The 23,223-nt window shown below is 54.3% G+C and overlaps 12 protein-coding genes across 12 annotated transcripts; 10 read left to right on the forward strand and 2 right to left on the reverse strand.

Annotated features, from left to right (window-relative positions):
• Positions 1 to 531: 531 nt before the first annotated feature.
• CDEST_06086 (Putative cytochrome P450) lies at positions 532 to 2,306 on the reverse strand (the record flags this gene model as incomplete). The annotated part of the gene is made up of 3 exons (XM_062922245.1): positions 1,993 to 2,306; positions 1,511 to 1,942; positions 532 to 1,459 (listed from the first exon to the last, which is right to left on the reverse strand). The coding sequence occupies exons 1-3, from the start codon at positions 2,232 to 2,234 to the stop codon at positions 532 to 534; spliced, it is 1,602 nt and encodes a 533-aa protein (XP_062778296.1). The 5' UTR covers positions 2,235 to 2,306.
• A 2,205-nt stretch (positions 2,307 to 4,511) lies between these two features.
• On the forward strand, positions 4,512 to 5,046 carry CDEST_06087 (uncharacterized protein). Its single transcript, XM_062922246.1, has 3 exons — positions 4,512 to 4,632; positions 4,693 to 4,798; positions 4,857 to 5,046. The coding sequence occupies exons 1-3, from the start codon at positions 4,589 to 4,591 to the stop codon at positions 4,932 to 4,934; spliced, it is 228 nt and encodes a 75-aa protein (XP_062778297.1). The 5' UTR covers positions 4,512 to 4,588; the 3' UTR covers positions 4,935 to 5,046.
• An 833-nt stretch (positions 5,047 to 5,879) lies between these two features.
• On the forward strand, positions 5,880 to 6,304 carry CDEST_06088 (uncharacterized protein; the record flags this gene model as incomplete). Its single annotated transcript, XM_062922247.1, has 3 exons — positions 5,880 to 5,908; positions 5,959 to 6,136; positions 6,200 to 6,304. The coding sequence occupies 3 exons, from the start codon at positions 5,880 to 5,882 to the stop codon at positions 6,302 to 6,304; spliced, it is 312 nt and encodes a 103-aa protein (XP_062778298.1).
• Positions 6,305 to 7,967: 1,663 nt separating this feature from the next.
• CDEST_06089 (uncharacterized protein) lies at positions 7,968 to 9,113 on the forward strand (the record flags this gene model as incomplete). Its single annotated transcript, XM_062922248.1, has 1 exon — positions 7,968 to 9,113. The coding sequence occupies one exon, from the start codon at positions 7,968 to 7,970 to the stop codon at positions 9,111 to 9,113; it is 1,146 nt and encodes a 381-aa protein (XP_062778299.1).
• A 601-nt stretch (positions 9,114 to 9,714) lies between these two features.
• Positions 9,715 to 11,421, forward strand: CDEST_06090 (Putative ribosomal protein uS5 domain 2-type superfamily). The gene is made up of 3 exons (XM_062922249.1): positions 9,715 to 9,853; positions 9,961 to 10,044; positions 10,105 to 11,421. The coding sequence occupies exons 2-3, from the start codon at positions 9,983 to 9,985 to the stop codon at positions 11,216 to 11,218; spliced, it is 1,176 nt and encodes a 391-aa protein (XP_062778300.1). The 5' UTR covers positions 9,715 to 9,853; positions 9,961 to 9,982; the 3' UTR covers positions 11,219 to 11,421.
• A 284-nt stretch (positions 11,422 to 11,705) lies between these two features.
• Positions 11,706 to 13,466, forward strand: CDEST_06091 (Putative Root UVB sensitive family). Its single transcript, XM_062922250.1, has one exon. The coding sequence runs from the start codon at positions 11,765 to 11,767 to the stop codon at positions 13,217 to 13,219; it is 1,455 nt and encodes a 484-aa protein (XP_062778301.1). The 5' UTR covers positions 11,706 to 11,764; the 3' UTR covers positions 13,220 to 13,466.
• A 1,865-nt stretch (positions 13,467 to 15,331) lies between these two features.
• CDEST_06092 (uncharacterized protein) lies at positions 15,332 to 16,394 on the forward strand. Its single transcript, XM_062922251.1, has one exon. The coding sequence runs from the start codon at positions 15,697 to 15,699 to the stop codon at positions 16,192 to 16,194; it is 498 nt and encodes a 165-aa protein (XP_062778302.1). The 5' UTR covers positions 15,332 to 15,696; the 3' UTR covers positions 16,195 to 16,394.
• A 1-nt stretch (position 16,395) lies between these two features.
• On the reverse strand, positions 16,396 to 17,159 carry CDEST_06093 (uncharacterized protein). The gene has a single exon (XM_062922252.1). It carries the CDS (start codon positions 16,932 to 16,934, stop codon positions 16,416 to 16,418), a length of 519 nt encoding a protein of 172 aa, XP_062778303.1. The 5' UTR covers positions 16,935 to 17,159; the 3' UTR covers positions 16,396 to 16,415.
• A 39-nt stretch (positions 17,160 to 17,198) lies between these two features.
• Positions 17,199 to 18,192, forward strand: CDEST_06094 (uncharacterized protein; the record flags this gene model as incomplete). The annotated part of the gene is made up of 2 exons (XM_062922253.1): positions 17,199 to 17,326; positions 17,970 to 18,192. The coding sequence occupies 2 exons, from the start codon at positions 17,199 to 17,201 to the stop codon at positions 18,190 to 18,192; spliced, it is 351 nt and encodes a 116-aa protein (XP_062778304.1).
• A 682-nt stretch (positions 18,193 to 18,874) lies between these two features.
• Positions 18,875 to 20,521, forward strand: CDEST_06095 (Putative alpha-ketoglutarate dehydrogenase component 4/YMR-31). The gene is made up of 2 exons (XM_062922254.1): positions 18,875 to 19,357; positions 19,426 to 20,521. Exons 1-2 carry the CDS (start codon positions 19,270 to 19,272, stop codon positions 19,740 to 19,742), a joined length of 405 nt encoding a protein of 134 aa, XP_062778305.1. The 5' UTR covers positions 18,875 to 19,269; the 3' UTR covers positions 19,743 to 20,521.
• CDEST_06096 (uncharacterized protein) lies at positions 19,975 to 20,424 on the forward strand (the record flags this gene model as incomplete). The annotated part of the gene is given in 2 exon segments (XM_062922255.1): positions 19,975 to 20,102; positions 20,118 to 20,424. 2 exon segments carry the CDS (start codon positions 19,975 to 19,977, stop codon positions 20,422 to 20,424), a joined length of 435 nt encoding a protein of 144 aa, XP_062778306.1.
• Positions 20,522 to 20,718: 197 nt separating the features above from the next.
• Positions 20,719 to 23,159, forward strand: CDEST_06097 (Putative holocytochrome c/c1 synthase). The gene is made up of 4 exons (XM_062922256.1): positions 20,719 to 20,978; positions 21,035 to 21,516; positions 21,612 to 22,485; positions 22,592 to 23,159. Exons 3-4 carry the CDS (start codon positions 21,671 to 21,673, stop codon positions 22,863 to 22,865), a joined length of 1,089 nt encoding a protein of 362 aa, XP_062778307.1. The 5' UTR covers positions 20,719 to 20,978; positions 21,035 to 21,516; positions 21,612 to 21,670; the 3' UTR covers positions 22,866 to 23,159.
• Positions 23,160 to 23,223: the final 64 nt, after the last annotated feature.

The raw sequence follows: 23,223 nt of genomic DNA on the forward strand, positions 1-23,223 counted from the left end.
GCCCGCCGAGAGGGAGGTCCTGCTCCCAGCGTCAATAACCTGGCTATGTGACGTCAGCAGATGCTGGACGGTCACGTGATATAGCTGAGGCCTCCACTTTCTTGCGGAGCTGTAGCTCCAGCGCTCCAGCTCCATCCAGGCTTGGCAGGTTATTTGGTGCCGCCTCAGCTCAAAATGGCCAAAATGCTCCGTCATTCATCATTCATTTGGCTCCTCCACCGGTCTCCCCCTTCGCATCATCCCATCCAATCTCCGCGGGAGATAGCTTGGTCTCTCTACTGCGGTGTGCATCGCTCCTGGTCGTCCTCGAATCCCGGTTTCCCAATCACCAAAATCAATATTGGGCGATCAACCAAGCTGCATGTGGCTCCCGCCAAGTCTATTGCGTCGAGACCAGTCACCTCGATGCTTTCCCTAAAGCTCTCGCGCCAGTTGGCCGACATCATCGATGGATACTGTGATGCAGCAATGTGTAGGCACAGATACAGCACTCTGTGTATCATTTTAAGGCCGGTCTAGGGGCTGCAGTCCTCAGCTTATGTACCGCCACTTGACGCTCTCCCACCCCTTTCGTCTCCGGATCCGAATCCCGTACCCTTCCCCGTTGTTCACAGGCTTCACGACGGCTCCTGTCATTGGGCAGCCCGCCGAGTCGGGAATCCCCTCCGTCTCCTTCATGTTCCGGTCCAAGGGCGAAACCTCGAATCCCGCCAACAGGGACGCCATGAGTCCTAGATTCTCGGCAAAGGCAAAGTTGCGTCCCGGGCACAGGTGTTTTCCGCCACCGAACGGGATAAACGCCGCCCTCTTCATCTTCTCCGACTCGGCGTGCTCCTTGCCGCTCCTCACCACGAACCTGTCTGCCTTGAAACTTGCGCTGTCCGGGCCCCACGAATTTTCCAGCCGGTGCAGGACCTGAGCCGACACCTGCACATTGCAGCCCTTCTTGAGGAGGTATGACTGTCCCTTTCCATCCGTAATAGTCGTGTCTTCCAACACCTTTCGGTTGCCCATGCCCTGGTTCGACAGTCGGATCGCCTCACGGTAGCAGCTGACCAACAGAGGACACCGTTCGTTTATCGTTCCTATGTCGATGGTGACATCGCCGTTGCTTCCGCGCTGGGCCACTGGCAGTACCTCTTTTCTCAGCTGGTCCACCAATTCAGGCCTACTAAAGACCTGCATCATGAACCAGAACAACGTTGGGATCGTGTTGGCTGTCGCTACGTGGAGCAGAGCAATCTCAAACATGCCGACTTCTTTGCCCGAGATCCCGTGCTTTCGTAGGACCGCCGCGCGGCTCCTAACGATCTGGGAAGCGTCCTCGTGATAATCCCCGTTGTTGCCATAATACTCTCCCAGCGCCGCCTGGAGTCGTTGTCTCGCGTAGTAGCATTTCCGCGCCGTGATGGACGGAGCCACCCCGAGCATCAACAGCGGCAGGTCTGCTTCGAAGGCCCTGTGCCCGAATGAGTTCACGTCCAAAGGCCCTGCAGTAGAGAGCACCTACCACGTATCTTCCATCAAGCTCGCGCTATTTCTGAGTGGATTGCCGGGGCCGTACAAAGCCTCCGTCGTAGCCATGGTCATCAGGTTACGTACCCAAACGAAGAAGTTCGTGGCCTCGAATGTTTCAGAGCCATTGCAGACACCGTCCAGTGCGTCAGACACATACGTGAGCGATTTGGTGTTCATCTGGCGCAGGTTGTCCGCGGTCATGGATTTGTGAATACAATCAAAGAACTCGGGCAGCAACGTGGTTTCTTGGATGACCTTGAGCATCGCATTGCTGAAGCCGATCTCCCTCTGGGCAAATTCCACGGCGAACGGCTCAAACGACAAGAGCCGATTTCGGTAGACGGATTGAATTATCGTTGGCTCCCAGATGCCGTAAAGCTTCCCGTTCAGGATCGGAAGCGTGGCGACCGCCATGTTGCGATTCCTGTGCCCATGTCAGCGCTTTTGATGGCTTGTTCTGCCTTGTCGGCTTACTCCAAAGTCTTAAAATAGCGGCTCTGGTGCCGGATCATTCCGACGAGGTGTCCGACGATGGGGATCTTGGGCTTCATCGGCGGCGGCTCGCGTTTGTCCATCTCAGGCGACGAGAACCTGTGGATGAATATCGCGAGAGCCAGCACCGCCGCCACGGTGACATATGACGAAGTCGATCGCTGCACATCCTCAACGACGAAGGCCAAGAAGCTCCCTGCTGTTGAGGCATCGTTGTCCACCATGGTCCTGATTTTCTCGCTCAGTGCTGGAAAAGCCAGTCAAGTTCGAACGCTGAGCGGCTCTTTAGAAGTGATTCGGACAACCTCTGTCAGATAAATACGCCGAGGAGAGTTTTCCTCGACGTTAATGGCGAAGGACGGCGGTCGTTACACATTTATCATCTAGCTGCCTCCATAACATCCGAGGATACTGTAGCCTATCCAAGACAGTTAAGACCGGCGTCAAATTCCTTTGCTCCCTGACGGGCGACGCCCGTCAGAATTTAGTGTCGGATCCCAACCCAATGGATGCGAGATGAGGGGTCTACCACCAAAGCCAAAGCCAAAGCCAATCCTCGCCTGCAGAATCACCCAGACCACCACACCACCCCTTCTTCTGAGTTTCCCATTCTTGACGTTAATTCGCTGATGCTGGCTTATTGCTGACCAAACTCTGCTTGCGGTGCACTGTGCCGGTTGCAAGTTGCTACGGAGGTGAGCTGTTGCCTACGACTATGATAGGCTCGAGAGAAGCCTGCCTCGACTGTTTTGTTACCTAACGGTTCATCGCATCCTGACTTCGAGATCCATGGCGTTATGAGAAATGCATTGCGTTCGTGGTTTGATTAATCATGCCGCATTGCTTGGTTGTGAAAAAGTGGCGGGTTGTGCAGTTGTTGCAGAGCCCCTGGGGTTGGCAATGACGGATCCTGTGCATCTCGAGCATAAGCAAGGCGCGTGGACGAGCTCGCGTCAAGTCCGAGATGGCCAATCACGTTCAGGTTGGCATCACCAAGAGGATGAGAAGCCAGGGGCAAGTCAGCATTTAGTACTGCTGGCTGGTGCGCCACCGACCAACCTTTCGGCGCAGTATCACTCGAGTAGGTTAGAGCATGTATGCTGTTGGCTGCCGGAAAGATATTTGCCTTTCACGTGTACGAGTTGAATAGGTGGTGATCTGCTAAACAACTGTATGGCGGGCCGTGGGCTGGGCTGCTTGATCAGGGGAGTCGATCAACATCTCCCGACATTAGAATGAGCACGAGACAGTTCTTGATGTTGAGGCTTCATGCTAACGTCAAAAAGTTCAGACTACAACGCAGTAGCCATTTGATCTCACTATTCATCGCAACGGAGTCTGTCGCTAACCTTCACTAGCACGCCGATTGCTGTAGCACCGAGACTGGCTGGGGAATCGCGTGTCCTGACCTTGCCGATAACTGAGTATTTGGATAGGCTATCATCACGATGTTTGTATCAGCCGAATTCGCTACACGCCAACTGTAGATTGGTTGTTACGCCATCATTGCAGCTGTCAAGTTACAAGGCTCTTCTATCTCTGTTGCGCAATCATTATGTATAACGTCGTTGGTGGTAGTGCAGCTTATGGACTGTCCTTATGCACAACTCGCACCAGTTCGATGAAGCTGCCACTGAGAGATCCGAAGCATTGCAAACTTGGCTCCATACACAGGGCTGGGCACTGTGAAATTGTACTAAAGACGCGAAGCCGCATCGTCATTGGCGGGGCCGTGATACTGGGGGGCATGTTTGGATCAACAGGTATGGTGTCGGAGGACGAGCCCATTTCTCGTTCATTCAATCCACACATACAGTCTGATGAAAACGAGAATGGTTGGATTGTTACGAGCTTTGCATCCAGCTGGCTACCTTTCAGCATGGCCCGGATGAACCCTTCGCCATTCGGAGACTGCATTAGAGGACAGCAGCAGTGCAACCCGTACGTCACCTGACACAGAGAATCACATTAGGCCGTCGGTCAACATTCTCGGGCGTTCGGAATCATTGGCACGAATCAGTCGTTGCACAGCCGGGCCTTCGGCAAACACTAAACAAATGAATGGCGGGCCCATCCATCACCAGTCCCTGACTACGAACGGCACGAACGGCAAGAGCACGACTTCACGGACTTTCATCTTCTGTTCTAAACTGAACCGTCACTCGCTCTGCACAAAAGTTACAGTGACTGCACTCGATTGTACCTTTTAAAGCTATGCTCAGTGTAACAAAACAAGTTTGCGTCATCTGTTCCAAGTAGGTCAACCAAGCTCTTTGGTCCTTGGTGAGACATTCTTGTTCCGAGTCAGAGCATGGCTTAGTGGGAGTATGTTTGATTGAACCCCGAACTAGGACCCCGGCTTCCGGGGTTAACAGTCAATCCCTCATTCTTGAGTCCGTTACCGCCGGCCGTTGGCCCCGGGCTTTGCTCCACGTCTTTCTTGATCGCCCTACTAATACATTTGCCCGTGCTTTACGTGTTTCCAGAGTTTATATCCTTACTGACACTCTTGAATCCATTACTAACTTCTCGTACTTCGAATCCTGTTCCTGAAGCGCTTCTTCCCAGAGCTTCAAAAATGCACATTTCATGGCTGGTCTCCGGTGTCCTCTGCGCCACGGGGTTCGTCCCTTCCCTTCGCACTCCTATAGCTATGTAGACGCAAATGCTGAATATTCCCAGTGCTCTGGCCCAGACTTCAGGGTATTGCTGCACCAGCAACTCGCAAAACCAAGTCGTCGATCATCCTGACCAGACAAAGGCTTGCTGTACGGGAAACTTCGATGGCGTAAGTTTGAACTGAGAGCACGGATCCATCGAGGCTCAAGCTGACTTTGCATCAATAGACAGAGTGTTGGGTGGCCAACCTTGATTGGCTTACTACTTGCTGCAGGAACAGGGGAAGTGGGATGTGTAGCTTTTAGAAGCAGCCAACCAGTCTCAATGAAAGACTCCTTAGCACATGTCTTCCACACCGAAATGAGGGTGTTTCCTTTAGATTAGTAACTTCTCTTTAAGCACGAAGGGGGATGCGTCTTAAGGGTTATACTTTTCGCATAGTTTTCCACCATTCCAAGGTCTGATTGACCAGCTGGTGACACATGCGCTGTAGCCTACCTCATGGTGAACAAAACAATAACAATACAGCAACCTGCTTGCCTAAAGCGACAACAATATCCTCCTCCCAGACAGCTCCGTCTTCCGCCAAGCTCCTTTTTTGTATGTTGGCTCATGGGAATCAGAGAGGAGCACGGACTATGGCATCTCTGAAGCGCCCAGTAAAGATCTTACCAACCGCCAGAATGGCCATCAGCTCCTACTAGGTAATGATAGAAAGTAGAAGGGCACAACAACAGTTCTAACCTTAATGGAGTCCAGTCCACAGTCGCTTACCTTGTCACCCCAGGTGATCTGTGTGCCTCCTATGGTTCGATACAGATCCTGCAAGCCATTGCTATCAACTGAACCATATAGATCAAGGGCATTTGAATTGACAAGGAACATTAGCACGAATCGAGTAAAAAAGAATATATCTGGCCCCCCGCCCAATCAGTGAACATACTGACTTTCGACAAACAGAGTGATGGGACGATCAGCACGCGGCAAGGAAGGTTGATGCTTCCAAGCGATGCGGGGCTGGTTCATCCGATCGACAGCATCTTGAACAACTTGCTACCCTTAACACCACCATCCCGATCTATATCATAGTCATTCTCGTCATAGTTTCGGTGACACCGAAAACACTGGTAGAATAGATATACCAGTCATTACTTCGCTGCAGCTTCAACCTTACGTTCCTTTATATTTCGTAAATCAGAACAATAGTTTAATTAGTCGCCAAAAACCGCAACAACAAACCCACTGTCAATATGAAGTTCTTCGCTCTTACTCCACTACTGTAAGATGATCCGCCCCCCGTCATAGTCCAGAAAGATGCTGACGGTGCAGACTATCCATTGGTGGAGCGGCTGCTAACGCCCGCTATTGTCTCTGCGCTGCCGACGGCAATGGCGAAGACCAAGCCACGAGAAGAGTATGCAACCGGTACATAGAGGGCGTGCTTAAGATGAATGATGGCGGGTCGGTGCATCTAGGCAAGACCTCCGATGGGCTGGATCATGACCTGGTAGGTTTCTCAGCAAAAATATAGTCGCCGGTCATGGATTTTGATACTAACACAAAACCCCAGTGCGTCGGTGACACCGATGATGCGTTCATTTGGGAAGATTTTGGGCGCCAATGTCAGGAGATCGGCAAGGTCGCCTCCCTCAACTGTTGGAGAGATGATGATTAGTAGGAACCGGACGCCTGCCTTGAAGGGTTGGATGCCATTTAGTGAGCAGCAATAATGTTGTGAATTCGTGGATAATGTTAGGACGCAGCCATTCGGTAATTTGGAGGAGAATCGCTTTTCGGTGATAGCCAATCGAGAATCACGCGCTGTGCGCTTTTCAGGTCTGTTGGAACTTCTCTGGCCTCGGCGTCAGCGAGACAGAGGCCGTACTGTCCGAACATCCAGACTGTACAGCGTGCAACGGCGCTTGATTGAATAATACAACGAGGCTCTACCCCCCGAAACACAAGATAAGACTGCTTTCTCAACGTTCATAGGATCACCTCCAAAGGTTAATTTTGCGTTTTAATTCTTGAGATCTTCGATCTAGCTGTGCTGTGGGCAATTAAGTGGCAGTTGGGTGTTCGCTTAGGCGCCTAGTATTCATGCCTACTACCGCGGCTGCTCCAAAATAAGTCTTTCTGGGGAGATAGCAGGGATCATAACGAAGTAAAGATGCGAAACTTGGACGAAAGCCACAGAGAACAGCCAGTTTGCAGCCATGTGGTGGTCGTAAGGGACGATACAGTAGTAGGATACAGTATCAGTCTGTAAGATAACTTTCTCTTATGTTGGTTCTGGGAATCCAATGTGTTTTAGGCAACAACGGCAGAATATTTCCTCTTCTCTTCTGGAGTGTTTCACCTTTCTGAAGCTGGCCAGGGACATGTGGTTGCAGTCATGCTTTGGACTCCTGTCGGCGGTTGCACTGGGATAGGTGGGCTGAATCTAGAACAAGGTTAGTCAGACTGAATTTGAGAGCATTTTTTGTGATTGGAACCTCTCGCCCAATAGTGGCTCAAAGACTGAAAAGACTGAAAAGACTTTTCGCTTCTTTATACAAGACCAGTGGTTACATCAACTCTGGTTCACAAACTGTTATTCTTCTAGTATGGAGCCCAAAGACTATGTAAGCAGAGATCACAAGAGCCCCAAATCTAACTGGAGAGTGAATACGACAGGACAACATTTCAAGCACGGTGCGAAAAGCAGCCTGATTGAAGTGGTCTATAGCCTGGGAGGGCTGCTTGCAGCATGACTTAGAGGTATTCATCAGCCTCACTGCTAGAGATATTATCTTCTAAATCCAAACTTTCTAATAAATACCAAACTCTAGCAGAACTTACTAGGCCTTGTTTAGTTCATGAAGTAAGATTTGGCGTGGTTGGCACAGTGTTCAACACCCAGACCAAGAAACAGTCTCAAGCTCATGGGTCTGCGTCCAAGTAGGTTCGGAATACCAACGTTCCCTTGAATTTTAACACTGCCAACTGAAATCTTGTTCTCTGCTGTCACCGACCGGAGATACGTCTCCCTCCTTCCTATATCAATAGCCCTTTCTATTCTTTTCTCCTCTTCTCTTGCTCTTTCTCCCTTCATCTCCATCTCATCTCGATGCCGACCCATCAATCTGATTTTTCTTTCAAGTCAAGCACCGTTTTCTCAATTCACTGGCTTCATCTCACTTGGTCTCCGTTCACAAGAATCTCCTTTGCCCTACCTACAAAAAGACCGAGATCGACGTCGCTTCCGTTTACAGCTTCCAGAGGAATCAAACAACCTAGCCGGAACAACTTCACCACAAGCACCACTGCCGACAGCACAACTAGTTGTAACAGAAAAGATGGACTCTTTCAATCTGTTCTACTCTCCTACCGCCGCCCTCCAACACAAATCCTCCCCTTCCATCACCAATGGCTTTGCACTGGTCAGCGGACTTCGCGTTCCAGAGCGTCTCAGCAACCGCCAAGTGAAGCAGCAGACTGTTGAGCAGCCTGTCAAGCAGTCTGCCTTCTTGGCCAAGAATTCGGAGCTGTATCACTCTCCCACTGCCGAACTTCAGCGAGGCACCACCACCAATGGCCACCGCCTTGTGAATGGCTATCGCGTCCCTGAGCGGATCAGCCGCCGCATCACATTGCCTCTTCCTTTTGCAGATGAGCCGGCTGAGATTCACTCGCCCACTGCCGCTCTGCTTACCAACAGCAGAGCCATAGGAGCTGAGGGCAGACGCATCAATGATCTGCGTATCCCTCCTCGCTTCAGCAGCATCCGACAGTTGCTTGACGTCCGTCGCCGCGAAACTTCTAGCCTGGCTGTCTCCAAGCCTGAGCCACAGCCTCAAAGCTGGCTTTGTACCAACGAGCCCGTCATTAGCTCTCCTACTGCTGCTCTCTTTCAAGCTCCTCAGTTCAGCTCCCCCCAAATCACTCTCAACGGCCTCCGTATTCCTCGTCGCATCAGCCGCCGCCAACAGACCACTGGCACTGTCACCACCCACAACAGTGCTGAGAACATGGTTTTGGATGTTGAGGCGCCTAGCGTCCTCCAGGAGCGCTCCCTCAACACCGTAGGCAGAGCTATTCATATCTTTCACTCCGGTCCCAGCAATACGCAAGAAGATGGGACTGTTGCTGACTTCGGACACGCCCAGCTTTGCCACTTGGTCGGCCTTGCAATCAACCGACTTCACGAGCCCCTCAGCAACGAAGACAGACAGGTTCTTCGACAGATCCTTGGCTACCTGGACCATCACCGACATGACCTTGTGGCGCTCCGCATTAGTGTTGAGTCGAATGCGCCTGAGGTCACTGTCCCAGAAACCTCCATGGAGGTGGCCTACATTGCCCATGAGGCGATCCGAACGTTGGACTACCCTTACCTCCTGCGTGTCATCCAGGCTCTCGACATCCTTTCAAGCGGCATCTGGTATACCAATTTGGATGAGGAAGAGATCAACAAGGAGAAAATTCCTCTGGAGTTCATCTAATCACAGCATACACCAGACTGAGGACCGGGAGCAATATTCTGAAGGAGTCCTTTGAGCAGGACAGCAACAAAGAATGATTGAGAGTGCTTACATCTGCTCACTCTTGAGTTCTTAGCACTTCTTGGAAAGAGCGATGGTTATGAGAGAGAGGATACAGCCAGAGGAATAATGAGAAACGCAAATAAGGAGAAACGGTCTGATTTGGCATAAGATGGAACCGCGTATGGTTTCAGAGCATTTGGAAGGTATTCTGGAGATGCAGAAAAATCACATAGGCATTGAGAGCCTGGGATATTGGCGTTGCGGTTGATGAATTCAAAGAATTTTCTCACAAACATTGATGCTTCCTGGATGAAAATGTGACCTGAAATATTGACTAAGCTGGGAAGTTGAAAGTGACATTCCAATGTCTTGCTTGCCAGAGCGGCAGGCGCAGGTCCATCCAACGCTCCTTCCACCATTTTAGGAAGGTGCAGTGGAGGCAGAGGAGTACGTGTCTTTAGTTTAGGCAGGGTCCAAGCACCCGACCCCGAGAGACCCCGCACTAAACCTTTATGGGCAAGGGCGGCATGTCAGACCAAATTGCGGCGTTGCTGTGGGAAAGGAACGGAGCTTTACTATCTCCAACCCCGCCAGGTTCAGTCTTTTGTGTCTGTAGAGAGTGAGAGAGATTCGGACAATTTGTGTCACGTTGTCAGCTTGAAATAGGCCGATTTGTCTCTATATATCCACGCCCACCAGTACGTTTCGCTCAGCTTCTGCTGACCGGCAATCGCCTCCCAACTCTTCATTCAATCTGCCCCTGCCCCGCCTTGAATCCCGCTGACCGCCTCGTCTCCTCCCGCAGGCCGCAAAGTCGATATCGCAAGATGGCGGACAACAAGGTCTACCGCGCCAGCACGACGGCGCCCGTCAACATCGCTGTTGTCAAGTATGGCATCCCATCGAGCCGCCGCCTCCTCCTCTGAGACACCAGCGCTTACGTCCACAGGTACTGGGGCAAGCGCGACGCGAAGCTCAACCTCCCCACCAACAGCTCGCTCTCCGTCACCCTCTCCCAGGCCGACCTTCGGACCCTGACGACGGCCTCCTGTTCGGCCTCCTACCCCGCAGGCGACAGCCTCATCCTCAACGGCGAGGCCGCGGATGTCTCGGGCGCCCGTACGCAGGCCTGCTTCCGCGAGCTGCGCGCCCGCCGCGCCGCTCTCGAGGAGAAGAACCCCTCGCTCCCGAAGCTCTCGGCGCTGCCGCTGAAGATCGTCACTGAGAACAACTTCCCCACGGCCGCGGGTCTCGCGTCGTCGGCCGCAGGCTTCGCCGCCCTTGTGCGCGCTATCGCCGACCTCTACGAGCTCCCGGACTCGCCCTCGGAGCTGTCCCTCATCGCGCGACAGGGCTCCGGCTCGGCGTGCCGCAGCCTGTTCGGCGGGTACGTCGCGTGGAGGATGGGCGACCAGGCGGACGGCACGGACTCCAAGGCCGACCTCGTGGCCGAGGCGTCGCACTGGCCCGACATGCGCGCGCTGATCCTTGTCGCCAGCGCGGCCAAGAAGGGCGTGTCGTCGACGTCGGGCATGCAGCAGACGGTGGCGACATCGGGGCTGTTCAAGCAGCGCGTGGCCGAGGTCGTGCCGAAGCACATGGCCGAGATGGAGGACGCTATCGCCCGGCGCGACTTTGAACAGTTCGCCGAGGTTACGATGAAGGACTCCAACTCGTTCCACTCGTCGTGCTCCGACACGTATCCCCCCATCTTCTACATGAACGACGTGTCGCGCGCCGCCATCCGCGCCGTGGAGCAGATCAACGCCGCCGCGGGCAAGACTGTGGCCGCCTACACCTTCGATGCCGGCCCGAACGCCGTCATCTACTACCTCGAGAAGGACACCGACGCCGTCGTCGGTGCCTTTGCGCCCATTCTGGCCTCGGTCGGCGGGTGGAAAGAAGGCGTCGAGGGCGTCAAGTCTTCGGTCACGCTCGACGAGACCGTGGCCGGCATCCTCAAGGGCGGTGTCAGCCGTGTCATTCAGACGGGTGTTGGCGAGGGCCCGATCAAGTCGGACATCTACCTCGTTGGCGAGGACGGCCAGACCGTCCAGCGATGAAGTGTCTGATATACCACTTGCAGAGAGGTCGATTGAAGTAGATATGCGATTGAAGCTGTTCAAAAAATTGATGTTCCGTATAGAAGCTCATAATATAAATGCCATAAACCTGTATCTATGGATCTTTCTGAAGTTTACCACCAAAGATGTGAGGAACAGGTGTTGTAAGCATGGCCATGTTGGATGGGTGAAGTACTTTTAGCAGCACATACCCTTGATCTGGTTTATCAATGACAGACATCTGAATCACAAGGGGCAAGGTTAGGGACAGTTTACAGACAAAAATGTGTATAAGTCATAGGCAAGTACAAACACAGAATGCCCCATGACAAGGTTTTGTCAAAATGGCTTGACGCTGCTGGACTGTGGTTTTCACATTCCTGTGCCACCTTACCTTAAGGTAGGTATGGGTAGGTACTAGAACACAATACCACATTAAAGTGTGACCCACCTTTTTTGTCTCCTGCCATCTCACCTTCCTTCCACACTTGTGCCCTCCTTCACTGACAATCTCTGGAATTCAGGGCAAATACCAAGAACCTAAAAATGGAAAGAACAGACAAGGAAGTCCTTCTCATTGAAGAAAGAGATGGAACTGGCAGGATCATGGGCCAGTGGCTGCACAATCCCGACTCTCAGAAGATAGCCCAGCTTCGCGAGCCTCACAATCACCTTCAGCCTCACAACACCAAGGCCAGCACCGCCTTCACCTCAAGCTACGCCGCTAGCCTCTTCACCAACATGAATCAGATACTCTTCGACGCGTTCCTGCCTATCGGCTACCCAGACTCGGTTACCCCAGACTACATAGGCTATCAGGCCTACGACTCCCTCCAGGCCTTCTTCTCCACCATCACCGGCCTCCTCTCCAACCGCGCCATCCTCCAGGGCCTCGGAGTCGGCGACCCAAACTCCTCAGCCACCTACGCCCTCCTCCTGACCATTCTCAAAGATGGCATTTCCCGCGTCGCCACCATCGCCTTCGCCTACCGCTTTGGCCTGGTTATTGAGCCCGAGTGCAAGAGATACCGCTTTCTCGCTGATATCTTCAACGACAGCGCCTTCTTCCTCGACCTCTTCAGCCCCTACTTCGATCCCTGGACCAAGGTAGCCGCCATTGTCCTAGCCGAGGCCCTGCGTGCCATGTGCGGTGTCGCCGCCGGCGCCAGCAAGGCGGCCCTTTCTAAGCACTTTGCCCGTCGCAACAACCTTAGCGAGCTCAACGCGAAGGAGGCGTCCCAGGAGACGGCCATCGGTCTCGTCGGCCTGCTCGTCGGGTCTATCGTTGTGCGCTTTGTCGAGGGTAGGGAAGCCGTCTTCGTGCTCATGGTATTCCTTGTCTTCGTCCACCTCGCCATGAACTACTTCGGCGTCCGCTGCGTCCAGCTCGACACGCTCAACCAGCAACGCGCCACCATCTTGTTCGAGCACTACGCCCAGACGAAGCGCGTCTTGACGCCAAAGCAGGTCGCCTGGCGCGAGAACATTGTCTTTTGGTCGCCCGTCATCAAGAACCTTCGCGGAGAGGTCATTGCCAAGATTGCGTTTGCCAAGAGCTACGCCGATGCCATGACTGCCGACGTCAAGAGCGCCGACATCCGCTTCGTCACGCTCAAGGGCGATGTCCAGCCGCAGAAGAAGAGAAAGTTGGAGGCAGGATTCGTGCTCTGCGTCTGCGAGAAGAACGGCTTTGCCACCGTCAAGATCATGCTGCTCGACGACCGCTCTAGCGATAAGGTGAACAACGTCGACACCCTCATGGCGTGGTATTATGCCATCCTTGTCGCGCGCGATCGCCAGCTGGGCACGAAGACTGACACGAATACCGGCACGCGCAAGCTTTTGGGTGCCATTTCCGTGGACGAGATTGATGCTGACAACGGGGATGTGAAGTTGGGCTTGGAGGCACTTCGGAAGGCTGGGTGGAACATCGACGACGCCAACTTGGACGCCTTTGCCCCGCGAATCAGCATGGGATACGCGAACAAGAAGAAGCAGTAGATAAAGGGCAGACGAATTTCATGGGACGGAACACGGCGTTTGGGACGGACGACAAACTTATGATGTACGATTTGCCGATGATACCAGTGTGCCCAATGAGCTTTGGGACTCACTCTCAACACGATGTTTCTTTGTAACGGACGATACACTCCCTCGGTGACCATGGATGGCCTCTTGCTGATAGGGTCCAACTAATTCTGTCCGTCTATTGCCACGGGATGGGAAGGAAGAAGTTCACAAAGAGTCGGGTGGAGCTCTACTGGAACCCCGTGGTAAGCGAGCTGGCCACATGTGTCGGCGACAACGGATAGCTGCTTCTCGAGTCTTCAATGGAACACCGCACCAAGTCGATGCCTCCAGCAGCAGCAGCTTTGTCCGATCAATAACCCAGACCAGCGCTGCTGAAAACGACCACGGTTCTTGCACTCTATCCCGGAAATTCCATTAGGTACCGACCAACCTGTAGCCCCCGGTGAAGATCTCGCCCGTCATCAATGTGCGGGAACGCGCCATCCAGCCGAGACTCGTGCGGAGGAGGAGCTCCATTTCTCAAGGTGGACAAATTCGCAGCAACCGCGCGAATCGTGTTTTGACCTCGACGGCGCTCCACACACAGCCGAACAAACCACGGTGCCGTTATCGGAGCAGCACCACCCACGACCGGGATCGGGACCTGCTTCCGCACCCTCCCCAATGCAGTGTGTGAGCAGCGCAAAATCGCGCTCGCAACATCCGGCCGGCCCGGCTCCTTGTGAATAGCAACGTGCGTGTTGCCCCCTTACACGGCGGACGACGAGCATCATCAGGGAGCAAGGAGGCGAGGTGTTAGGCGGAAAAGGCCTACTGACGATGTGGATTACACGTAGTGACATTTTACCAAAAAAAAAAAAAAAAACCACAAGACTCACGAGCTCAGAGACAGACGCACAGCACGACTCGGAGCCGAACGCCTCTTCCCGCAAATGCCAACGCTGTCCTGTCTCAAGACAACTCGAGTCAAGGAGAAGGGGAGAAACGTGCAACATGACCGGCGGCTCGCTCGCTGTCCTAGCCGGTCCGGGAAGCAGCCGCCGCCATGGCTGCCCAAGGCCGACCCGGGCAGGGCCCCCGTCCATCCATCCCATCCCACCCAAGGAGCCAGCTCGCGCACGCGCAAGCATTTGATGCAATGCAATGCAAGGTCCGGACCCAGTGAGCCCTCCTTCGCCTCCCCGCCGTGGGGGGTAGGGTACATGAGCATATACCGGCCTAGTGATTGATGACAGACTTGACCGACGCTGATTCGGTCTCTAGGTCGCTGTCATTCCCAAGCTGTGATTGTCCTGGTGCCACGGATCGAGGCGGCGCTCCGGCGGCTACTTTTCACTGAACCGTCAAAGGGGTCACAGTTTGAGGAGGGGGGTGTCTTGAATGATGTGGGGTAAAGGTTCTGCTGATGGTGGAGGGTAGCTCTCCTGTTCTGTTCCTACATCGTAGAAGTTTATACTCGACCCTCATCTTGTATATTGTTGTCTTTAAACTACCATGACGTTGCTTTCGTATGTAGTATCATAGCTCTTCCCCTTCAGACTAAGTGTACGCACATTCTGCCTCGTTCTCCACTTGACGCGGACAACTTGGGCTGGAGGAGCTGCCCTGTTGGATCCCCCCACCCCCAGATCTCCCTTCGAAAGCAACCATCACTGGGCGACACAGTGAGTGCGGTTCAAGGAAGGCCTAAATGTCAACTTCAAACTTAACCCTAGACAACTAAGCTGTCCACTTCTAAATAGCATTTCCAACATTGCGTATCTGTACTCTTGTGTGCAGAAAATGTAGATAAAGGGGTTTCTCTCCCATGAGGGTTTCTCCTGCAGTTAATATCACCAACCTGATCGATCAATCGCAACACACCAAACACAAGTGGATTACGCTGTTCGATGAAACCTTTAGTCAGGCAAGTGTTACCAATTGCATCATTTCGCTCTTTAGTTCTCTGCAGAGGTTCATTCAACGCAACGATCTCTACGTTGGACACAACAAGTCGTAGCCGAAGAAGCAGCCTGCTTGAGACCTGAGATTGTTCTTGTGCGGCGGCAATCTGTCCCAAGCGACACCGTCCAAGGGTCAAGATTCTTGTCCAACAAATATACAACCAACAGGACCTAGCCACGCAGCAAAAGTCGGAAAAGGAAGGTAAGAGGTTTGATCCACTCGAAGAGGAGAAAAAAAGACCCTGGGGTTGAGGCTGGACCTTTTCGCGAACAAAAAGCGTTGCCTCACCGCATCAGACGCGGACACAGACCCAACAGTCAAAAGCCCACCAGGTCGGCCGACGCTTTCTACCCAGCACTTGGCACGATGTATTTAACCAGCGCGATGCACAAGGGGGAAACCAAACGCCACCAACGTTTGTGTCTTCTCTCAGTTGTGGGCGAGACAACAAACAGCGCCCGGTCCCACACTTCACCCGTCCCGTTGACCGTACCACGAAAGACATGATACCAACACACGCCATCAAGCTCGTTCCAATACTGGCGTCCGCCGCCTATGGCCTGCAGTTTACAGGGCCGGACACCAACACGGACCTCAATCTATCAGCGCCCATCACCGTCTCATGGGAGCACAACGTTGCCGAAGCCGATGCCAGCTGGACCGTCTTCGACCTCTCCTGGCACGGGGAATCCGTCCGCAGCAGCTCCTTTTCGTACACGCTCCAGGAGAACATCAGCGTCTCGACCGGTGGACAGTACGAATGGGATCCAGCCCCAATTCGAGAGGCGTTGGTTGCAGGGATCGGCAAGCTCTCGTCTGACAAAGCGTTCTACTTTACGGCCAAGCTTCACTCACCGGATGCACCTGGGCGTGGTTCTGTTACCCAGAGCGCCAAGTACGCGGTTGAGGATGGGGATTTGGTGGAGAGTCCCGGGAACGCCGTGAGCCCATCGCAGGGCTTCATCCTCCTTTCTCTCGTTGCGTCCATTGTACTGTTTTAGAGCCCGAACATAAGCGAGTGAGACAGAAAACAACTTGGACACGAAAATGCGTGATGCGTCGACTTGAATGGTTTCAAAACCCTCTACAACGCATCATGGTGTCTAGAAGCAATAGGTCTAACAGACAGCTTGTCGCGCAAGCTATCAGTACCAACTCAAAACCTCGTGCGTAGGCTGCAGCTGCTCTAGTCACATAACATGAAGTCAATCATCAAAGGGCTCTATATCTTGAAGTAATAGGACACATAACTTAACCTTGCTGATGGAAGAGCAGGCGGGCAGACGTAAGTTGAATACGTTCTCAACTTTAGACACTTGAATATTCCTTTCTTTCTAGGACTACCCTTCCCTTTTACCCCACCCCAAAAACTGTTAACCCTCGCTGCGGCAAGGACTCGCACCGCTTGCTCTGTAGCCAGCTGAATTGGGTATGTGCTAGCCGGGTGCAAAAAGGAAACATACATCAGGAGTGCGGGAAGTCGAGAGACGAGGAGGCCATTGACGAGGACACCCTCCTCTCCATGGCCCCGGCCTCGGCTCGTCGAGTCGCGAAGCCAATTGGCAGTTGGTGGGCTGCTCGTCCGGTCGCCCGCAGAATCGTTCGATGCGAGATTCCCAGTTGTGGTATTTGGGGGCGTCTTGGGTGTTTCGCGATGGTGTGGACGGCATTCGGGATCGGGCTCGTTGGGCGGCGGATGCATGTTCGAGGGGAGGGGAGGGGAAGGGGGGCTTCTCTTCATTTGTCCCACGTTTCGCGCATCGCCGGTTCCCCGGGTGTGCGACCAGCTGGTTGTCGCTCACGCCTTTGATTGATAATCCTCCGGAGTGACAGAGTGCTCTCACCCCCCATGCGCGTACGATTTCCGAACACCGACATGGAGCGATGAGCCCGGACGGCGGAGTCTGGGGAAGATGAAGGGTGGCTCGACACGACGAATGGGGTCTCACGTTTCGCACGCGCAGGGATAGAAAGAAAAAAAAGAGCAAAAAAAAAGGTTGGATGAATGGTCTTACTGCCCCCTCCTCCTTCCCCCGGAGAGCTTGTAGCCCCCAACGTCGCATCCGAATCCCTCACCGACCCATCCGAACAGACCGGGACCGGGAGGTTTTTGTTTGGCTTGCTGGTGGTGTTGTGACGAAACTCTGATGGAGGAGGGGAGCGGAGTTTCTGCGAGTTGAGTCGCGGCAAGCGGGTGAAACTGTAAAAAAATAAAAATAAAAATAAAAAAATAGTTGGCACAGGGCAAGGGAGACGAGACTTCAGCACAAGCGCGGTCAGTGTCTTGATTCAAGAACCTCTCGGTGCCGGGTTTGGTGTGAGTGGTTCACCTCCGCGCGTGTCTGTCTGTCTGTCTGCCTGCCAGTCTCCTGTATGTTTGTCTGATGGAGATGCATATGGGGTCAAGGGCATAGAATGGGGGGGGAGAGAGAGGGGGGACCTGTGGCGTGGTACGATGTCCCCGCCATGACGGTGTAGATCAGAGAGATAAGGCGCAATTCACGTGTAAAATCGATTTGTCCCGTTATTCGGTCACTGGCTGTCTGTCACTGGAAAGATCCGGGGCGGAGAAGACTAAGGTAGGTAGACGGTAGCGGAGGGGTCGTTTTTAGCCATTTTGCGCTCTGTGCCCGGTGCCAAAGTTATTCCACTAGAAAGCAAAGCCTGGTGGCCGAACGCGTGGGATTCGAAGGTCCAGGGGTAATGGGCAGACTGGGTTAGTTAGGGCTGCGGGATTCCTTTGTCTCTGTTGCGTTTCTTGCGAGCCACACTCGAGCTACACTACGGGTACAAGATACACAGGTGCGTCCGCAGGTCGCCCGCGCGTGTCTGAGAAATGGCGTGGTCGGTCCGACGGTTCAACGTTGGGAAACGTCTGGGGGGTGGAGGAGGAGGAGGAGGAGGAGGAGGAGGAGGAGGCTTGTCTTGCCAACTGTGGCCCTGTGTGTCTTGAGTCTGTTGGACAAGAGCAGTTTGCGGCGTCTCTGGGGCGAGTTTGATGGAGTCCCTGTATCCGTACTATTCTCCCTACTGTTGCACCGGGAGAAGAGACACAATTTCCTGCCCGCATCTCAAACCGAACCGAATCGACAGTTCTTCTAGTTCCACAAGTAGAGCCAACCAACGTCCCCAAGATGAATGAAAATTGTCCAATGCGGCAATGTCCTCGACTCCTCGGGGCTGGCGCGCTAAGACTGCGATTCACAACCTCGTCTCGTCCCCTGTCCCCGGTCGTCCGTTCCCCTTCCTTGTCAAATGTCCACCTTGTCCACCATGTCCTCCATGCCATTCCCTGCCAGCCCCCTTGGCGTTTCCTGCCTGTCCGCCGTCCTCTTTCGGAGTTGTCAGGAAAATGGCGCGGGAGAGACCAAAAAAAGGTGGAAAGTATGCCCGGAGACACACACACACCCAACCCAGGTTCCAGTGAACAACCAGCCCACCCACCGGATGGCACCATCCATGGAGGTAGTATCCGTAAGGTAGGTAGGTAGGCAGAGGTGAGTACAGCAGTGTACCGCAGTGTACGTACATTCTCTGTAGTAGGCAAACAGAGAGGAAATGGGGCACGGCCGGCGGCGCGCGGTGTCTCGGCTCATGAAGAAAATGCCCCGTTCCCTGGTTCCTTTCGGGAGAGAACATAGTTAAGAAGGCAGCCTTTTTTTCTGTCTCTGACCTCCACCGGAACCTTTTTCTCTTCTTCACCTTCTTCCCTCTTTCAACCACCAACCACCAGCCCTTGACGCCAACGCTCTCCTCCCTGCTGATAAAAGCTTCCCCCGGCCACGCGCGCAGACACACATCACAACTTGCATTTTGACACAAAACACAAAAAACACCAAAACTCCCGAAATCAAAAAGTCTAACCTTGATACCCGTCGCCGGCGCCACGCAAAACCCTAAGCTTTTATCATCCCAGGCAAGGAGGAGAGTTGTCATCGCATAACTATTTCCTGCTCCCCCCCCCTCCCCTCTTATTTTTACTTTCCCTCCTTCTTTCATATACCCGCACGAACGAGCTTCGTCCGCTTCTAGATTCATCTCAATCGTCTATACCCACGACAATCAGTACCGTCACAATGTTCGCTACCAGAGTCCTCCGCCAGGCTGCTGCCCACGCCGAGCGCGTTCCCAGCATCAGGTTCCTCGGCCGCCGCACCATTCCTTGTACGTCTCCTCTCTTCTCACTCTCTTCTCTCGTTCTAGTTCACGGCGCTGACAAGACCCGCTCGTAGCCTCCATTGACCACACCCCCGCCCCTCACCCGGCCTCGCCCACCGGCAAGCTGCCCGCCAACTTCGGCAATGGCTCTGCCTCCCCCAAGCACACCAGCTTCAGCTCCTACCGCGATCACGCCCAGCAGCATGGTCCCCTGCAGCGCTCCATCAGCTCTGGCGTCGGCGGCGCCTCGGGCCACAGCCTCGGCTCCGTCGTGCCCCCGTCCGGCGTCGCCTTTGACCGCTCCGAGCTGCCCGCTCGCTTCCGCCGCCAGCCCATCGACATGGCCGAGATCGAGGCCGTCGAGTCCGGCGGTGCCGCCCTCTTCGGCTGAGTTGCCGCTCAGCCCGGCTCAGTAGCAACGGCCGGCACGGAGGGAGCGCGTCTTTTTGATCTACATGAACGACTAGAAGAGAAAAGATGGGCCGCCATCACGATCAGACCATCCGCGGGCAGGAAACGAAAAAACAACGAGCGATGAAGGGGGGTTGAATAGGGTGGACCACGGGGGAAAAATACAAGGCGGGCACGGGGTGGTGTACACGGAGACGCGAGACTACATTACGATGGACATGACCCCCCGTCCATCACAAAGAAGAAAAGCCCCCAGGATTGGGGCTTTCGGCAGGACACGGGATACTCGGCAACCGTCAACTACGTCACGGGACCCGCGACGAGATGGCGAGGGGCACAAGTAAGGGCTTGGCAGTGAGGAAAGGGCCGGCGGCTTTCGCGTTACCGTTTCTTACTGCAAGTTACGGGCGTATGCTTGCGAGAGGAGACTGAACAACTCCCCCTCCTTATCGCCAAGCGGGAGCTGCTTCGCCGGGGACCACGGGAGCTTGCTCTGCTGGGCTACTGGACATATCAACAACAAATGCGGGCAAGACCTGTTTGCCCGTGTCTCTAGCTTTGGCCTCCTTTTTCTCATTTTCCTTTACCCATTCTCACATGGAGACTCCCAAGCACCCCCGACTAGTCTCGAGCTCCGTCACACAGAACACCACCGTGCATAGATGCATACAAAATACAAAAATTCTAAAACAAAAATACGATCGAATTCACCTTGCTCAGGATACTTGCTGACATGTGCCGGAACTGCACCTAACTGACGCCATGTGAAAGGAGGCTCCTCCGATGACTTCCATGTCCGCCAATGTCATCAACTTTCGGGACTGCGAGCCAATGCTTAGCGACAACTAGTCGACGCATGTGACAGCTTTCATGCAGCGTGGTCGAACCACCTGCGTCCGTAGCTCCGGGACCTTGGGAGAAACGTGCCCCTCGAGGGGGAGCATTGACGTTTAGCTACCTATCCGCGCAACAAGCTAACAGCCCTCCCCGGTACCCCAACTTGCCAAAACCATCCGATCGTTTCCTGTTTCCAGTTTCCCGCTTCCGTCATTTCCCGAGGTAGCCGACTTGACGAAAAGCCCGGTCGCCTTAGCCACCAAATTTGACAGTGGGGGCTCTGTGAAGAAGAGATCTGTGCGGGAGCACCAGCCATCTTATCAACTCAGAGACGAAGCTCAAGCCACAGACATCGGGAGAACACCGGGACATCATTATGGTGCTGCCACCTCATCATGTGACATCGTGATTTGCTGACTAATCCATATAGTCCAGCTCCACTCGCTGTCCCGGCGTCATCGGAAGCACCCGTCGATTCGACATTGACGAAGAGCTCCAGCGTCACCCAATCACGCGACATCCATCACATCGCCACCAAAAATAACGATCCTGGAGCAATAACAGGCACACTACTTCTCCACTTAAAAAGTCGTTGCATCGAAAGATCTCATCTCGAAACCGCTTGACAACCCAGCCAACAGCCAAAGCTGCCCCCGTCGCAAGAGATCCAATGCGTTTCCCGTCGCAAACCCCTACAACTCCCTCCGAACCGACACAGACGAACATAGAAAGAAACACCGCTGCAACCCTACTCCCCGGAATCTGCATTTAGCCCGCCGGTTCCGTGCATCATTAGGGTCCTTTCTTTGTCCATCACCTCGCCCAGGCGGCCAGTCGAGGGGAACGAACGCCTCCCTTGCAGACAGATATAAGACACCAACATCTCCAAGACCAGTCGCGTCTCTAGGTCTCGCCTGGTATGAACATCACGCCCCAGCTTACGGCTGCAGTCTCTCCAAAATGAACGTCGACCTCGTGGACCTCGTCTTCCTAACCCGTTCGCAACCCCCAGCTTCGATTTCTTCGTCTTCCGTCCCCTCCTCTTCCGCTATCGACTACGAGAAGCACGCAATGCCAGACCCCAACAACGACGCCGCCGCGCCCGAGACGTGCCCCGTCGACCATAAGGCCCGCGAGGCCTGGCTGCAGCACGCCCGTGCCGCGAACCCGGCCGAGGCGCATCCTCACCCGCCACAACCCGTCGTCTCTTCCGTCGACATCCCGCCAACGCAGTCGCAGTCCTGGACCCAGTCCCTGCTATCACTGACTCCCTTCTCGTCGTCGTCGTCGTCTTCTCCTGTTTCAAACACCACATCGACAACACCATCCGCGTCGTCCGCCTCCAACACCGCCGAGGCCTGTCCTGTTGATCACAAGTCCCGTGAAGCATGGCTCGCCCAGGCCCGCGCTGCAAGCGCCGCAGCAAACCCTCACGTACAACCCGCTGACCAACAAACTCCTTCTAAACCCCTCGACCAGGCGCCATCACAGCCCTCACGATCCTGGACCCAGTCCCTCAAGTCATACATCCCATTCGCCTCCCCTTCCTCCTCCGCAGCACAAGATGCGCCGAACCCTGCGCGCTCACCGACCACGAAATCGGGCCTCGACACCGAGCGCGAGGTCTCGACGATCCCCCGGACGGCAACCTCGGCGTACCCGGGCGACAGCCGGCCCTCGAATCACGAGCAGGAGACGGGCGCCGACGAGGCGACGGGCAACTGGATTTACCCTTCTCAAAAGATGTTCTTCGACGCCATGAAGCGCAAGGGTCACGATACGCGCGCTGCCGACATGGCGACCGTCGTGCCCATCCACAACGCTGTGAACGAGAGGGCCTGGAAGGAGATTAAAGAGTGGGAGCAGCCCTATCTCGAGGGCACTGCGTAAGACTGTCCCGCTCCTCTTTCCCACCGCGTCTCCCCAACTCTTCCATCCCGCCGAGAGTGATTCCCGGCGTTGAATAGACAGACGTGACTGACAGGAAGACAGCTGCGACGGCCCCAAGCTCCACTCGTTCCTCGGGCTCAGCACAAACATGTCTCCCAAGGCGCGCATCAACACGCTGCTGGGCTACACGCCGCCCTTCGATCGCCACGACTGGATCGTCGACCGCTGTGGTGTGCAGGTTGAGTACGTCATCGACTTCTACGCCGGTCGGCCGGATGCCCACGGCAAGCCGAGTTTCTACCTCGACGTGCGTCCGAAGCTGAACAGCTGGGAGGGCGTCAAGATGCGCGCGCTTCGGGGTGTGGGGCTGTCTTGAGCATGGATCGCAAGGCGAGGGGCTCCCGTGAAAGAGGAAGATGAAAATGTACAAATAATGTATGAGTGTTGTTTGGTATAGTATCTGTACACATGTGACAGCATTGGGACCGGCGTAGCTTACCTCATGGAGGAGGGATACCTTTGAAAGAGACTGATCTCTGTTTTGGAGAGGCAGGTCGTGTTGGCTTCCGTCTCAGGGAGGAACCGCATCCCACTCAATTGATTTCGAGAATTTCTTACTCTAGACATGCCCAAATGGAGATTGCCATTGTCGAAGGGACGAGGATGCCTTGGGTGAAAACATGACCCTTAACTCGATTGGACAATATCAGTCGGCATACTAACCTATGGGCTGA

The sequence above is a fragment of the Colletotrichum destructivum genome, chromosome 4 (genome assembly GCF_034447905.1).
Source record: "Colletotrichum destructivum chromosome 4, complete sequence".
NCBI lineage: Eukaryota > Fungi > Ascomycota > Sordariomycetes > Glomerellales > Glomerellaceae > Colletotrichum > Colletotrichum destructivum.